This window comes from Chrysochloris asiatica, unplaced genomic scaffold (genome assembly GCF_000296735.1).
Source record: "Chrysochloris asiatica unplaced genomic scaffold, ChrAsi1.0 scaffold00156, whole genome shotgun sequence".
Lineage (NCBI taxonomy): Eukaryota > Metazoa > Chordata > Mammalia > Afrosoricida > Chrysochloridae > Chrysochloris > Chrysochloris asiatica.
In genome coordinates, this window is record NW_006408674.1 from 737,441 (window position 1) to 754,395 (window position 16,955).

The 16,955-nt window shown below is 48.1% G+C and overlaps 1 protein-coding gene across 1 annotated transcript in view; it reads left to right on the forward strand.

The window, feature by feature from the left end:
* The window catches only part of CIB2 (calcium and integrin binding family member 2), a 28,052-nt gene that overhangs the window by 9,791 nt on the left and 1,306 nt on the right, over window positions 1–16,955 (forward strand). Inside the window, exons 2-4 of the mRNA XM_006870894.1 lie at window positions 1,913–1,947; window positions 11,597–11,708; window positions 14,248–14,395. Of these exons, the coding sequence (XP_006870956.1) occupies window positions 1,913–1,947; window positions 11,597–11,708; window positions 14,248–14,395 (295 nt within the window). The remainder of the gene's footprint in view (window positions 1–1,912; window positions 1,948–11,596; window positions 11,709–14,247; window positions 14,396–16,955) is intronic.

Below are 16,955 nucleotides of genomic sequence, written 5' to 3' on the forward strand. Positions count from 1 at the left end.
AGCAATTTGCTTGTTGTTGTAGTAATCAGTTGGACTGCCTATATTGTTTTGTATTTTTCCTGTCCGTCTTTCTTTCAAGAAGTATCTTCTGTTCTTCAATCCACTCCAGGGTGGTCTGCTTGTCCTTTTAAATGGAAAATTCCCACTACCTATGGTCTTATGTAATGCAGAGCCTCCACAGGAAGCCTCCTTCACTGGGCATGTTATGTTGTAGCCCCATTTTAGGTATTCCAATCAGTTATAGGCAGAAGATGGACTTACAAGCTTTCTATGTTGATATTTCTGGCTATTTCTTTCTCTCCCCTTCAAGTGTCTATTTTATAGTGGTATGCCAGGGAAACCAACATTCAAAAGACAGCCAAGCTTCTTAACATTATTTCCCCCCTTTTCCCCATTGCAACTATGTCTCAATCCCTCATTTGATTTCTTGATTGTTGCTTCTATGAGTGTTGATGGTTGATCCAAGAAGACTTACAGCCTTGGAAACCCTTTACAGGGTCGCTATGAGTCAGAACCGATCATGGTGGTAGTTGTGTGCCATTGAGTTGGTTCCGACTCATAGTGACCCTGTATAAACAGGTTTTGGAGGCTTTAAATCTTTACAGGAGCAGAAAATCTCACCTTTCTCCTGCAGAGTGGCTAGTGGATCTCAACTGCTGACCTTGCAGTTAGCAGACCAACACGTAACCCACTACACTACCAGGGTTGAGTACAAGCTATTTGTGCTACCCAGGGCTCTGTGGGACTGAATAGGACCAGGAAAGTTCCACCAACTCCCTGCTCTCAGCTCACCTATAGCAGCCAGGGGAAACCCTGGATGTGTGTCGATCCTCTCCAGTCCTCTTCAACATGCAGTCCAACCCCAGTGGCCTCAGAAATCAGCCAAGGCCAGCCTGTCTGCCAGCCTGGGCTGGAGCCACGCATTCTGTTTGAGAGCCCGCTGTGGTCAGCACATCGCCCCTGGAGGCCCCTTTGTGGAACTTAATGTTCTTTCTTCCCTTGTGCTCAGCAAAAGCAAAGGCCTGGCACAGTAGCCATCCCACAGACTCCGAAGTGGCTGATGCTCACCTCGGGCGGGCCAGGCTCTGAACAGTGATGTAACTGTAGGACATGGGTCATTAAGATAAAGATGAACTTGGAATCTGGGATGCCCTTGCAATCCTGAGTAATGCCCACCTAGGGTCCCCACTGGGGTCCTGGCATGGTGCTGCCGGGTAATGCATTGGACTGCAAGGTCAGCTTGAACTGCAAGGTCGATAGTTCAGGCTCACCAGCCGCTTCTCATAAACCCTATGCAGGATTGCTATGAGTTGGAACCGACTTGATGGTACTCAACAACACAGGACACCCACCAGTCTCAATCCAGAGCCTACAGACTCCTCTGCAGGGCTTGGTCCCCTCCCTTCCACGGCCCCCTCACTTCCAACACCCCAGGCCTCTCCATTCCCACCCCCATGTGACCTCTTCTATTCTAGAGGTTTCAGAGGCCAGGTGCTTGCTGTACACCTGACATGTTTGCCCTCTGGGGAGAGCTGGGACTGCTGCCTTCAGCTACGTGGGACTCCACCACTCACCTCTGGATTGGCCTTCTGTACCTGTTCAATGATGTGCCCTGTCAGTCCCCACACCTGGCTTTGTCTCCAACCGGCACATCTACCTCTGAATACTTTATTTTCCTCCTAAATGTGTCCCCCCTGCCTGATGCACAGTCCCCCATGTGTGCAGCCCCCCAGGGTCAGCTAGGGACCCACTAGAACCTGCTCTCCCCAGTGGGTTGGGGGTAGGGGAGAGGGTAACAGTGACTCTTCAGCCTCTCTTTGACTGTTCCCAGGAGGCCCTGGGGCAGGGAGGGCTCTGGGGGAAGGAGCCTGGGACCTGAACAACCAACTCTATGTGTGTTTTTCCCTTGTAGGATTGCAGCTTCTTCAATAAGAAGGACATCCTCAAGTAAGTGTGGCTTCCTTCACTCTCTGGAGCTGGGACTCAGGTGGGGCGGGTTGGACTAGTGGCGCTGAGGAAGAGTATCAGCCTTCATTAAGGAAACAAGTTCAGGCCTCGGCTCCACCACTGGGCTGCTGTGTGGACTCCGAGACCCCCATCCCCAGGCCGAGGAGTTTTGCCGGGAATTGAGCAGCTGTACACTACGTGCCAGGTTCCGTGTGGATGACGTCACACACTTTTTCATTTAACGTTCACTGTGACCTTATAAAAGCAAATCTTTGGATCCACATTTTACAGGTGGGACTTAGCAACTTGGCCAAAGCCACATAGCCAGGTACTGGAGACCTGGTCTTACTGGGTCTTACAGGTCCTTTGCTGTGGAGGGGAGCTTCAAAAAGTTTGTGGAAAAATCCCATTATCGTTCACTTACAGTTTTTAGGCAACTTTTTGAAGTCCTCCTACACTCACTGCATATGGGGTCTGCTATGGCAGAGTCCCTGTCTCTTAGTTCAGGACCTGTGGCTTCATCAGTCCTGGGAGGCCCCAAAGTCAGAGGCATAACCTGCCATGTCCCCGGCACCCTGAGCTGTCCACCAGCGTCTCTTCCATTCCCAGCATAAACCCCTCTCTTTGGGGCAGTAGGGTGGGCATAGAATAGAGAAATAAAGGGGCTGGCAGCTCAGGGTCCCCGGCCAGACAGTGGGCAAGAATCTTAGAATGCTGGGAAACCTGGCTCCCTCAGGCCTCACTGGGCCCCTCTGCCTGGGCTATCAGGTGGCACTAAAAGCCAGCAAGGGCTCACAGTCACTTTCCCTGGAGATCGATGGGCAAGCTGGGACTAGAGCCTGCTCCAGCTCCTCTGACAGGCAGTGTCCCTTGGCCCTTCCTCCCTGCCCAGCATCTTCTTCAGACATGTGCCCCAGGTGGGTCATGTGGAGAACCTCACTTCAGAGAGGCATGTGGAGAAGCAAAGCCCCCAGAGTTTGGCATCAGTAGACCTGGGCTCTGCTCCCATTTCCCAGTTTTATGGCCTTGTATAAGTGTTTAGCCCTCCCTGGGCCTCAGTTTCTTCCTCTCTACAATGGATTTACTGATACCTACCTTCCTAGCATGGCTGAGTGGAAGGACTCCCAGACCTGGGTGTTTGACAAATGGGATCTGGATTGTAGCTTGAGTGATGTGGGGGTGGGGACCCCATTGACACAGGATGGATCTCAGAACTGTATTAACACAACTGTTGCCCCTGCATTCTTGTGCCCCTGTTACCTTGCAGAGTTGTTGGCACAAATCCTCATCTGAGCCTCACTGCATTCATCCCTTGTTGCGAAGAATTCCCACAATTCCAACCACTACCTTCCCTCAGCCCCTCTTTGGGGCAGCCAACCATTTCTGTTCTAGCCACAAAAGCCCCTCGCCTCCAAATCTTGGTGCTAGCTGCCCCTGGAGCCGGAGTGCCCTCCTCACCCCCCTCTACCCAGGGAACTTCAACGAGGCCTCCAAGCCTCAACCCCAAGGTCCTCCCCCATCCAAGTTCCTCTGCCTCCTCGTCACCTCCTCTCTCACACAGCTGCTCTGTGTGCTCATGTCCTGGCTCCTCTGGACGGAGGTCCCTGCAGTCAGACCAGACCCAGGCTTTCCACTGTGTGGCAGGGACATGGCTCCTGGGAGCCACCTGTCAGCATCAGCACTTGGAAACTGGACAGGTGACAGATAGTAGAGCTGGCTGAGGCCAGCATGGCCTCCTGTAGGCCAGGGGGCTCCAAGGCTAGGCAAAGATAAAGGTGAATAAACAAGACAGCTCCATTGAGTTCCAGCTCTCGTGGGTTTCACTGCACTTGTTATTTTTGTGTGGTGGGATTATGAGTCATTTTCCCCTTCTGTCTTGGCTTATGTTGTAGTTTTCTACAGTAATCATGTCACGTGTATAATTTAAAAGATTATAAATAAAAGTTGAAAAACAGACAACAAAGCAGCAGCAGGCAAACATGTTGGGGCCCTGACTGGGTAGGCCTCTGTCTGTTCAGAGGGGATGTTCAGGATCCCAGTTTAAAGGGGAGCAGAGGAAATGGGAGCCTTAAGATCTTACCTACAGAAAGGAAGGTTTCTGAACGGGGTGGGTGGCTGGATGCGGTGGTTCAGTGTGCAGGTGGAAGAACAGGCGCTGGGGGAGTAATTGGATCTGTCTAGAGCGCGGGCTGGCCCGATGGTCATCTGTGACTTGGTATCACTGACCCATGGCTGCCGCAGAGCTGGGCCTCAAGCTGCAACAAGAGCTGCGGCTCAGGTTTCTGCCTCGCCATCTGGTCGGTACGTAGGGTGCAGTTTACCAAGAAAACCATCCAGCGAAGGAGTGGAGGGAGGGCCAGGGGGAGCCTAGAAAGGTCCTTTGGGAAAAGACACAGGCAAGCAGAGGCCTGGGTCTAGCCTGCCTGGCTCTGCTGCTAGCCTGTGTGTTACTGGGCAGGACCTTGCCCTCTCTGAGTTTTGGGCCTCAGTTACCCCACCTCGATGAAGAGGAATGGACCTGAGAGAACACTGGAGCGGACTCACCTTTTGACCAGGATTCTTCTATGGAAGCTTTGATCAAAATGTACAGGTGGTCGGTCATCATCTAGTTCTTCTGGTCCTCTGGCAAAGGGGTCAATTGTTTAAGGAGGCAACCAGACACATCATTTACTTTTTGAAATGTAAACAGTTGATATGTAGATCAAGTCATAAGTAAATGTCAGTCTCTTTCGTTATCAACCCCTCTTCATTCCTAGCCAACAGCGGCAACCAGTGTACACGTTGTGGTAAAGATTAAAGACTATAGCTTTTGGTATAGGTTACACCTCAATTTAAAGAAAACAAAAATCCTTACCATAACATCATGATAAATGGAGAAAAGATTGAAGTTGTCAAATATTTCATTTTATTGGATCCACTACCAATCCTCATAGAAGCAGCAGTGAAGAAATCAAATGGCATAATGCACTAGGCAAATCTGCTTCACAATTCTTCCTTAAAGTGTTTAAGAGTAAAGATGTCAGCTGTTTGGTCCAGACAACCATATAGATGTATGTGGATGCTTACTCTTTCAAATGCTGTTGCTGCATATATCAACTTAATAAAAATATGTTTATCTGTTAATATGACCTATCCGCCATCTACCACTCATCTGTCAGTTTGTCCTACAGAAGGAAGAAGTCCCTGGTGCATTGAAGGCATTGGCAAAAACAAGGTTCCAAGAATTGATGGAATACAAATTGAAATATTCAACAAACGGATGCAGCTCTGAAAGCACTCCCTAATCTATGCCAAGGAATTTGGAAGACAGCTCCCTGGCCAATTGATTGGCAGAGATCCACATTTGTGCCCATTCCAAAGAGAGGTGACACAAAAGAATGTGGAAATCATCAGACAATATCATGAATATCACATGCAAGTAAAATTTTGCTAACGATAATACAAAAACGGCTGCAACAATACATTGGTGGAGGTTCAAGCCAGACTCAGGTGAGGATGTGGAATGAGTGATGTCATTGCTGACATCAGAAGGAACTTGGCTAAAAGCAGAGAATACCAGAAAGATGTTTTCCTGTGCTTTGTTGACTATGCAAAGGCTTTCAACTGTATGGATCATGACAAACTATGGAGAACATAGTGAAGAATGAGTATTCCAGAACAGTTAATTGTGTACATAGACCAAGAGGCCATAATTTGACCAGAACAAGGGAACACTGAATGGTTTAAAATCGGTAAAGGTGTGTGCCAGGGTTTTATCCTTTCATCATACTTACTCAATCTGTATGCTGAGCAAATAATCTGAGAAGCTGGATTATATGAAGAAAAATGTGGCATCGGGATAAAAAGAAGATTCATTAACAACCTGCGATACGCAGATGACACAACCTTGCTTGCTGAAAGTGAAGTGGAATTCAAATAGTTACTGATAAAGATTAAAGACCACAGCGTTAGGTATAAGTTGTACCTCAATTTAAAGAAAACAAAAATCCTCATGATATACGGAGAAAAGATTGAAATTCTCAAATATTTCATTTTACTGGATCTGCAACAAACACTCATAGAAGCAGCAATGAAGAAATCAAATGACATATTGCGCTAGGCAAATCTGCTTCGCAAGACCTCCTTAAACTTTTCAGAGCAAAGATGTCAGTTTGAGGACTTAGGTGCACGTGACCCAAGCATGGCATTTTCAGTAAGCTCACAGTCACGTTGGACAACGAATAAGGAAGACCAGAGAAGAATTGATGGATTCGATTTATGGTGTTGAAGAAGAATATTGAAAGTACTGTGGACTGCCAGAAGAACAAACAAATCTGTGTTGGAGTCAGTACAGCCAGAATGTTACTTAGAAGCCAGAACGGTGAGACTTTGTCCGTTATATTTCAAACACCTTATCAGGAGAGACCAGTCCCTGGAAAAGGACCTCAAGCTTAGGATAGGGGAAGGTCAGAGAAAAAGAGGAAGCCTGCCAATGAAAAGGATTGGCACAGTGGCAGAAGCCACGGGCTCAAGAGGGACAAAGACTGTGACGGTGGTGCAGGACCAGGCAGTGTTTCGTTCTGTTATGCAGAGGATCGCTATGAGTCGGAGCTGACTCGATGGCACCTAACAACAACAATATGACTTACATTCATAGGTTTCCAAACGTTGACCTATCCATGAATTCTGGAATACATCCTAAAAATAAACAAACATAACTGCCAATTTTCCAGCTTGTGGCAACCCCCTATGTGTCAGAGTTCTTGTAGCTCTGTGTTTCATCGAGTTTCAGCGACTGAATTTTGGGGAGTAGATTTATAGTCTCAGAAGCCAGGCCTTTCTTCCAAGGTGCCTCTGAGTCATTCAAATCTCTAACCTTTGGTTTGCAGCTAAGCATGTCAATCACTCAGGGACTCTGTAATTAATCCTACAAGATCCTAACAATGAGTTAATGAATTTTAAATTACTGCTGGACTTGATTTAAGGAGTCCTGGTGGTACAGCAGGTTATGTGTTGGGCTGCTAATCACCAGGTTGGTGGTTCAAATCCACTAGCACCTTCATGGGATAAAGATGAGGCTGTTTGCTCCCATTAAGATTTATAGTCTCAGAAACCATAAGGAACTGTTCTAGTGTGTCCTATTATAAAGTTAGAATTGACTTGATGGCGGTGGTGGATGTGGAGGACTTGTTTTACCAATATGTTATTTTATTGTTTTTGTCTGTTTGTCGAAATGCCATAGATCCATTTTGGATGCTACCTATTAGGCTTTGGCATAAGATTTCTTTTTGCTTTTTTAAAAAAATTTACTTTCTAGACAGTCGGAATAAGATGGCAGAGTAGGCAGATTCACTGAGTCAACCCTCTGCAATGAAGACTTGGAAGAGGAGTGAATCAGATACAGATGGTGGTCCTGGGCATCAGAGGACAGGACAGAGAGGTGGACTGAGTGCCGACTGGGAGAGGAAGCTGAACAGGGGCAGTGAGAGAGAAGAAAAATGGGATGGCTGACTGGTATCAAGTGACACAGCTCGTGAGCCTTTGCAAACAACTATTGATACATCAACCTCTGGGCACAGGATGCAGTTGGAGGTTGTTGGCAAGGTGGTGCGGTTCTCCCTAATTCCTGCGTTCTCCTGGTAGCTGAGGCCATGACAAGTCCCCACCCTCACAGCCAGTGGCAACCCTCTTCCTGCGCAGCCTCTGTTCTGCCTGGGGTCAGGCGTCTGACATAGCACCCCTGCATCTGGAAGCATGTGAACTGACCCTGAGCTATGCTACACAAACAGTAAACAGAGAACAGCGGTCACACTTTTAGTTTCTGCCATATCCACCAGGACACAGGTGGTGAGCCCCTTAGAACACACCAATATATGATCATCCACTAAGTATAAATACCACACCCCACAGTCTCTCAGAGAAGACAGACAATTTCAACTTCGTCAAAGAAGCAAGACAGAGTGCCTCAAACAAGTGACCAAAATATAGAGTCAGACAATGTAATACCAGAAATGGTATCAGAACCACCTGATAAAGAATTTAAAGGAATGCTATCAGGCATGATCGAGAAAACTGCAGATGAAATAAAAGAAAACAGACAAGACTATAAAAGAATTCAGGAGCAAACTGGCAAATGAAAAAAAAGGGGGGTGGGGGGGAACCATACAAAACCAGCAATTAGAAAGCCAGAAGGCTAGCACTAAACTTCAGAAATAGATATTATGGCATAAGGGCAAAGTAGTAGAATTGAATCAGTGAAGGGCCAAATTATTGAATTGCAAGAATTATCTATCAATATTTATCTGCTAGAGGAACAGTCAGAAAAAAAGAACAACAACAAACCCCCCTCCAAAAAAAACCCAGAGAAAGCCTAGGATTTATGTGGGACACTATCAAGAAAAATAATATGTGATTGGAATTCCCAAGCAGGAAGAGACCGAAAAACAAACAAGCAAACAACCAAAGAAACTATTGTCCAAGAGTTTTTGGAAGAAAATTTCCCTAACATCTTGGAAGATGAGAAGATAGCCATTCAAGAAGTTGAATAAACTCCAAACAGGGTAGACCCCAAAAGAAAAACACTAAGACATATTATAATCAAATTCTCAAAACCATAAACAAGGAAAGAATCCTGAGAGCAGCTCAGGAAAAATGAAAACTTACCTATAAAGGAAAACCAATAAGACTAAACTCTGATTTCTCAGTGGAAACCAAATAGCAAGTAGACAGTGGAATGGCGTATAAAAAACTATGAAAGAAAAAAATAAGAATCATCTACCCAGAAAAATTGTCCATCAAATATGATGGTGAAATTAGGTCATTTTCATCTAAACAGAATTAAAGGACTTTGTTAAAAGCAGACTAACTGTACAAAAAATACTAAAGGGAATTCTTTGGATAGAAAACCATCAAGAGCAGACAGCAACCTGAGACTAACATATATGACACTTTTACCTGGAATCAACCCAGACATAGAAAAGTATTCCAAATAAAACAGACATACAAGACTGAATATAGAGAACCGGAGATACAGTAACAACAACAACAAAATCAGAAACTAAAAAGAGGGAATAGTGTAGTTACAGAACTCCCAGGGAGACAATTCTTTGACAGTTTGTAGAATTTCTTCCACAGGCATTTGGATTTCAAATTCTCCAATTCTCCTTGAGTTAAATGTGACCATCTGTTTTCCTTAAAAAAAAAGAAATGAAGTTTTCCTAAAATACTCTATTTCAAGTCTAAGACCACTTTGGTCATCAAATAGACACAGACCTGTGTGTACCATGGTAGAAGGCAGCCATCCATCCAGAAGACACCCCCTAAGCCCTACCCATAGCCCCTTCCCCAAGTTTACCCCTGCTAATAGCTAGCAGTTGAGTGTACGGTAGATGTGGCTCAAACAGTGAAGTATTCAATTGCTAACTGAAAAGTTAGCAGTTAGAGTTCACCCAGAGGCATCTCACAAGAAAGACCTGGTGATCTCCTTGCACAAAACTCAGCCATTGCAAACCCTGGGGGGTGCAGTTCTACTCTGACATGCATGGGGTTACCATGAGTTGGAATGTCCTCCATGACAACTGGTAGTTTGGTCCTCACATGTGTGAGGAACATGGGCAACCCCCCATTTTACTGACAGGAAAATTTATACTCAGTGAGTTAATCCTCTTCCCCAAAGCCACACAGCTAGTAAAGGGTGTTGACAGGGCTCAAACCTAAGGCTGCTTTCCAGCTTCATATAACTTTGGAGGTGTAAACCAGCCCCATAAGCACCCCAAATCTTGGGAGCCTAGTGGTGAAGAGGGGAATGTGGCTACAGATCTGTCAGAAACACATGAATCCAGCTTCACAAACTGAAAGCCAAGTCCTGGGTCTGTTGTTTGAGGACAGTGTTAAAAAGGGTACATTTTTCTTCATAATAAATTGTTGTTGTTAAGTGCTGTCAGGTTGATTCCGACTCAGAGCAACCCTGTACAGGGTTTCCAAGGAATGGCTGGTGGATTCGAACCTCCACCTTTGCAGTTAGCAATCCAGTGCTTATCCTACGGAACCATACCAGGACTCCATCAAAATAAATAGAGCAAAGAAAGTCCTCGAGCTCCCTCTTGTGGAAAATCCCAGCTTTATCCTGACACCCTGGTATCTGATGACCCCTTCCTACCCAAAGAACAGATTTGGGGGCTTTTTACCCCTGGGGTGGGTGCTGGGGGGATGGGGAAGAAAACTCCTTTGATCTGAGGCCCTTTTAATAGGATACCTGATTGGGACTTAAAGTGGGTTTATCCAGATGAGCCTCTGAACCACGTGCTGATGTGACCAGGAAGGTGGCCTGGCTCGCAGGGAAGAACCAGGTGCCTAGAACCCAGAGGACCTGGGTTAAAGTCTCAGTTCCACCACTCACTGACTCTCTGAACCAGGGCAGCTAATTCACTGCCTGAGCCTCAGTTTCCTCACTAGGCTCAGAGACTCATCCCTACCTCTCAGGGTGGTTTGGGGAGAGAACAAAGCAGCAGGATGGGAAGAACTGGGGGGTTGCCAGATGTGCTGAAGGCCCCCTAAAGGTAGCCATGGGAGTATGTCATTAGATCATACCACGTAGATGACCAGAGTTCATTTGGCATTGAGGGTATCAGGACAGGGCCATACCTGGGAGACAGAAGGGTCACATGCCGCCCAGTCCCCAGCAACCCTAGGCCTCACCCTGGTCAGCTTACTTACCTCAACACCAGTCAGTAGCCCTGACAGTTATCCCCAATCTGGTAGCACATCATGGATGTAGTCTCATATGAATACAGAGCGGGGGAGGCTGTTCTCCTGGACACCGGACACAGAGCAGCAGGGCTGAAGAATGTGGTGGTGGTGGTGTGGGCCCTGAGATGGTGTCAGGATGCTTCACACCCTTGAGGGTCTGCCCAATGTCTTGGGGTGGGGTGGGTTTCAAGCTTGGGGAGTCCTGAGCACTGGGTGTTGAGTATGGGGAAGGAGAAGCAGGAAAGGAGCTGGGGGAGCGAACACATCAGGACTTTGTTCTGATGGCACCCATCTGGAGAGAGGTTGTGGGTGGCCCATTCATAGAGGTCTCTCAAGGACTGAGGGCTACTGGGAACTCGTCCAGGAGCTGGACCAAGCTTCAGATGGAATCCCAGGAGCAGGGAAACAGCAGGAGGAGGAGGAGCGGTTCCAAGTTTCTCCTCTGAATATCCAGTCCTGGGGTCCAACCATGACCTTTGTGTGGACTTGGACAGATCACGCTTAACCTCTTTAGTTTGCTGAGCTATAGACTGGGTTTCCGGTGCATCCGTCCCCCCAGTTGAGGGGAGAGTTAAACAAGGTGAGGTGTGTTAAGTGTTGGCATACAGAAAACTCTTAGGAGAACCCAAAGAGGTACAAATTTGAAAGATTTGGTTGCAGATTCCTGGTGGTGGTGGTTTTGGTGGTGATGGGGAGGGTGTGTGTGTGCAGGTGGTGGAAACAGGAGCAGAACATAATCTGGTTATTAGCAGGGAGGCCTGGATAGAATCTGCCTCCTCCTATGGGCAGAGCCTCCCCTGGGCCCTCCACCAGCCCTGGCCAAGGAGGGTCTCCAGCTCGCAAGGCAGGGGGTGCAGGCAGGGCAGCATCAGATCCCTAGTGACTCTCCACCTCCAGTACGTTTTCACTGCTTCCCTCGCAGGCTCCATGCACGGTTCTACGAGCTGGCTCCCAACCTCGTCCCGATGGACTACAGGAAGAGCCCCATCGTCCACGTGCCCATGAGCCTCATCATCCAGATGCCAGAGCTCCGGGTAGGGGAGAGGGAGCTGGGCAGGGCAGGGCAGGTGGGTTGGGGTGATGGACTGCACCTCTGGGTGGGCACCCCATCAGAGGCTGTGTGGCCCTGAGCGGATCATGAGCATCATGGCCTCCGTTTCCCCATCTGTGCTCTGAGCTACGTGGGCGGGGCCTCAGTGAGGTCCTGCTCCAGGTCTCCGGGTGCCCACCCGCTGCCCCTCTATCCAATGGTCTCAGCCGTTTACCCTCGTGTCTGCTTTTGAAGATAGTTTTTCTCTCTGTCTGGCCATGACCTGCCGCTGAAGTCAGCAGAATTAGGCATAAGGTCACTTCTCCAGCTGTATCGTGTACACAAACCACCTGAAAATTCTGTCAAAATGCCAATTCTGACTTAGCAGTTCTGGGGCGGGGCCTGAGATTTTGATTTTCTGACAAGTTTACAAGTTTTGCTGTTGCACTGCTGCTGGCCCACAGACCACGAATATACAGCGGGGACTCCAAAAAGTTCATAGAAAAATTCCATTTTCTGTTCATTCCATTTTTCCAGGAACTTTTTGATGCCCCCTCAAACTTGAAATGAAAATTTCATTTCATGAGTTCCTCACCCTTATTGTTTATTTCAAACATAATAATATTTGAATCTTATCAGAATAACAGTGTTCAATGTCTTTCTTATTTCAAATATGAATTGCACTTTGACTTTAAGAAACCATTTGGTGCAAAACTCCACTCCACACTGCTGTTGTTGTTAAGCACCATCGAGTCGGTTCCAACTCTTAGTGACCCTGTATAGGGTTTCCTAGGAGCAACTGGTGGGTTTGAACTGCCATCTTTGTGCTTCACAGTCCGGTGCTGATCCTATAGTGCTACACCAAGAGTCCTTGTTGCTGTGGGACTCTGCAGCTAGCCCCTGGCCAGGCCTGGGATGTGTGGCGGAGAGGTGAGGTCAGACCACTACAAGGCCTCCACTTGGGGCCTGGGTGTGAATGTAGCCTCAGTCCTGCAAGACAAGGAGGCCCAGACTCAGTCCTGGAGGAGTGCCCAACTGGCAGAGAGGGTTACTGGAGGGCGTGGGGCCTCAGGGTCTGTCTCTAGGTCCCCTTTGCTGACCTGGGGCTGAGCACAGAATGGAGCCTGGCTCAGTGGGGTGGAAGGAGAGCGAGGACTCAAGTGCCCAGATGGACTAGAGGAGGCATCATCTGAGAAATCACAAGAGCTGGGAAATAGCTAATGAGCCCTGGTGGCTCCATGGTTAAGCACTCAACTGTTTACCAAAAATGTCAGTGGTTCGAACCCACCAGCCACTCTGTGGGAGAAAGATGTGACTCTCATAAAGATTGTTGTTGTTAAATGCTGTCGAGTTGGTTCCGACTCATAGCCGCCCTGTATAGGGTTTCCAAGCAGCAGCTGGTGGGTTTGAACCACCAGTGTTGTGATTCACAGTCCAGTGCCGATTCTCCATCGCCACACCAGGAGTCCCTTCGAAACCCTATGGGGGCAGGTCTACTGTGTCCTGTATGTTGCCATGAGTTAGATCCAACAACAAGGGGGCTCGTAGTGTGGTTTGGGTCTGAACCGGCTCTGTGGCTTTTGCTGCTTCACTTTGTCCTTTGTGTCCCACAATCCTCACACAGCCTGGGCTGTCGCCTTCACTTGTTGGGGACACAGCCCCACACATCAAGGCAGGAGCCCCCATGGGTTTCTCTGGGCACTGGACCATCCCTGCTCCTGCCTCAGGGACAGATGCCTCAGTGAGGACACCCCTTGGATCAGCTGAGCTTTTTATGATCATTGAGATGGTGTCACAGTGGATTAAGTGTTGGGCTACTAATCGAAAAGTCAGCAGATCAAACCGACCAATGGCTCCATGGGAGGAAGATAAGGCAATCTGTTTCCATAAAGATTTCCAGTCTTGGAAACCCTATAGCGCACTTCTGCACTGCCGGATAGGCACACATGTGTTGGAGTAGAGTCAGTGGTGGTGGTTTGGGTTTTGGTATAATCCTTATGAAGCTCATACGTATGTCAGGCTGCCTACAGACACTTGACATTCTTTTAATTCATTAGCCAAACACACTGCTTCTGAAGGTACTGTTTTCATCTCTCTAACCCAATCATATCTGGTAAAGTGGAGGGTTGGAAAAAAAGAGGAAGACCTCCAACGAGATGGATTGGTACAGAGATGGCAGCGATGGGCTCAGACATAGCAATGATTGTGAGGTTGGCCCAGGACTGGGCAGTGTTTTGTTCTATTGTTCAGAGGGTCACTTTGAGTCAGTACTGACTTGATGGCACCTAACAACAACAATCCTTCCTCAAAGTATTCTGTGTTCTTTAGTTCAAACCCATCAGCCATTCTGCTGGAGAAAGCTGAGGCAGGCTGCTCCCATAAAGATTGAAGCTTTGGAAACCGAAGTCGAAGCAACTCAATAGCAATGGGTTTGGGGTTTATAGATGGGGAAACTGAGGCTTGGAAGGTTTAGGTCACTTATCTGAGTCACACAGGCCCAACTTGGCTAACCCCAAGGTGGTGGTGGTGACTGTTTTCTTCAGGAGAATCCCTTCAAGGAAAGGATTGTGGAGGCCTTTTCTGAGGACGGCGAGGGGAACCTCACCTTCAACGACTTTGTGGACATGTTTTCCGTGCTCTGCGAGTCAGCTCCCCGCGATCTCAAGGCAAACTACGCCTTCAAGATCTACGGTAACGAGGGTCTGAAGGAGCTGGGTAACAGTGGTCATGAGTCTGTGTTGGCTCCCTGCTGCAGTGCAGCTGAAGAGTGCCTGTCCAGCCGGGTGGTCAGCAGGGACAAAGAGTGCACAAGAGGCAGGACTCGGCCCACCCAGGGTGGGAGTAGTTAGTATGAGGGATTGGCAGGGTCAGAGGAGATGAGGGGCCGAGAGAGCAGCATGCGGAAGTGGAGGGCTTGATGAGGATGTGGGGAGGTGGGGAGCATGGTAGGAGGGGGGCAGGTGGAGCCTGGAGAGACAAATGGGACTAAACTTGGAAAAACCAAGGAGTTTGGATCTTGTGCTCAGGGGTATTGGGGAACCACTGCAGAGTTTCAAGTCAAGTTCATTGCTATTCATAGTGACCCAATAGGACACAGTAGAACTGCTCCATAGGGTTTCTGAGACTTCAGGTCCTGAGTAGCAGCTGGAAGATTCGAACCACCAACCTTTCCGTTAGCAGCCCAGTGCTTAACTCAGACAAGGCAAGGCAGCTCAGTATTCTAGAGGTATGAATTGGAGGTGTCAGACTGAAGGCAGGGCCGGACAGAATGCCTCAGCTGTGATGGTGAGGCCCAGCTTCCTGCCTCATCTCTGGGATTAGGAGGATTCCAGAGGCCCATCTTCCCCAGTGCTGACAGAGGTGGGGCCACCTCATTTCTCTCCAGCCCAACCTTCAACACTGCTGTCCACAGGCCACCAGAGGGCGCCAGAGCACCATGAACCCTTGGTTCTCCCAACAGTGGAAGGGAGACAACTTCACATCCAGAGAGCTCACACCCTGTGTTATCCTGCAAGCCTGGCAGGTCTTCGGGGACAGGTGGGGACTCTGAAGCTCTGGCAGGGGCTGGGACCTGTCCTGGTCTGGAGGACTCAAAAAAGACAAACCAACCAAAGGCCCATTCCTCAGTACCTTTGCTGAACCATAGATCGCAAGCCTGTGGAGATTGTGCTGTTGTGTGCTGTCTTGTCAATTCTGTCTCCTAGAGATTCTGTAGGATAAAGCAGGACTGCCCCACTGGGCTTCCAAGGGGAGTCTTGGTGTGGCGCTGTGGGTTCATGCGCTGGACTGCAAAGTTGGTTTGAGTCACAAGTTTGGTGGTTCAAGCTCACCATCTGCTCCTGGGAAACCCTATACAGGGTAGCTATGGGTCGGAACTGACTCGACAGCACTTACCTACAAACAGCACCAGTCTTTACAGAAGCAAGTTAACCAGGCCTTTTCTCCTGGGGAGCCACCTGTGGGCTCGAACTACCAACCTTTTGGTTAGCAACGGAGTGTTCCTATGAGAACTATATCTAGTTATTTGTTCATTTTGTAGTTTTCATCTGTCTATTTCAGGAGACTTTGATTTAGATACATCTGTCCACTCGCATTATGTTTGCTTATCAGAAAGACAGTGCCCAGGGCTGTATGAAGAGCTCTTCAGAGTCCACCCATGTCTCTCCAGTCTCTGATCCTACTGCCATAGCCCCTGGGAAGGCAGAGGTGGGCAGGCAGGCCTGGGAACAGGCACGGGGAGCCATAGTTCCTTGCTTCCCTGAACTAGGGGTGACATGGAGAAGGGTATTTGGGGTCCTGGGGTCTGATTCAAAGGTGGCTTAAGTCTGATCTCTAAAAAGGACCAGCCCCATTCTGGGCTTCAGTTTCCTCATGTAAAATAGACAAGACATCTCCATATTGCCAACCCTGCAAGAATACATACATACATACACTGATCCTTCCAAACTGCAGATGTTTCCAGAGACCACAGTAAGTGGACCACACTAAGGACAGAAATGAATCCCACTTAGTCTATACCCCAGAAGCATTCACAGGCCAGTGCAGGAAATGGACAGTGTAAGGTACTAGTCAAGAGCGTGGGCCTTGGAGCCCAACACTGACTGGGATGTAACCCCAGTTTGTTCATCCATATAGTGGGAATTCTAATGGCACCTATTTAAGAAGATTGTTTTGAAATTTAAATAAGTAAGACCATGTCATACTCCCAGAGCACAGTGGCTCCATAGGATAAACACTGGACTGCAAACCACAAGTTTGGTAGTTCAAGTCCACCAGCCACTCTGTGAGAGAAAGATGAGGCTTTCTGCCCCATAAAAAAGATTGAAAACCTCAGAAACCTTCTTCAGGGTTGCTATATGTTGAAGCCGATTCCATGGCAGTTAACAACAACAATGTAATGCCCCCAGGTACCGAGAGTGCTAGATAGCAATATCGGTCACTACTGTTAATGTCAGGGAGGGCCCCTACGTCTAGGAAGCCCCCTTCTCCAGGAGGTGATGTTTGAACAGAGACTTGAGGGATGAATAGGAGTTTGTTGGACAGATCAATTGGCAGGACTCCCACCCCAGCCACATGCAAAGACCTGGACAGTAAGCTGAAAATGATGAAGAAAGACGTTAGAATTTACCGCAGTGAGCCTGCATGGCTTGGATTTCTGAACCATTTTCAGCAGTAGTACCTTTTGCCAAGTAGAATCAAACCGTGTTCCCTGGTGTGTGTGCACAAAGGTCAGGCATGAGGCCCCTCCCAA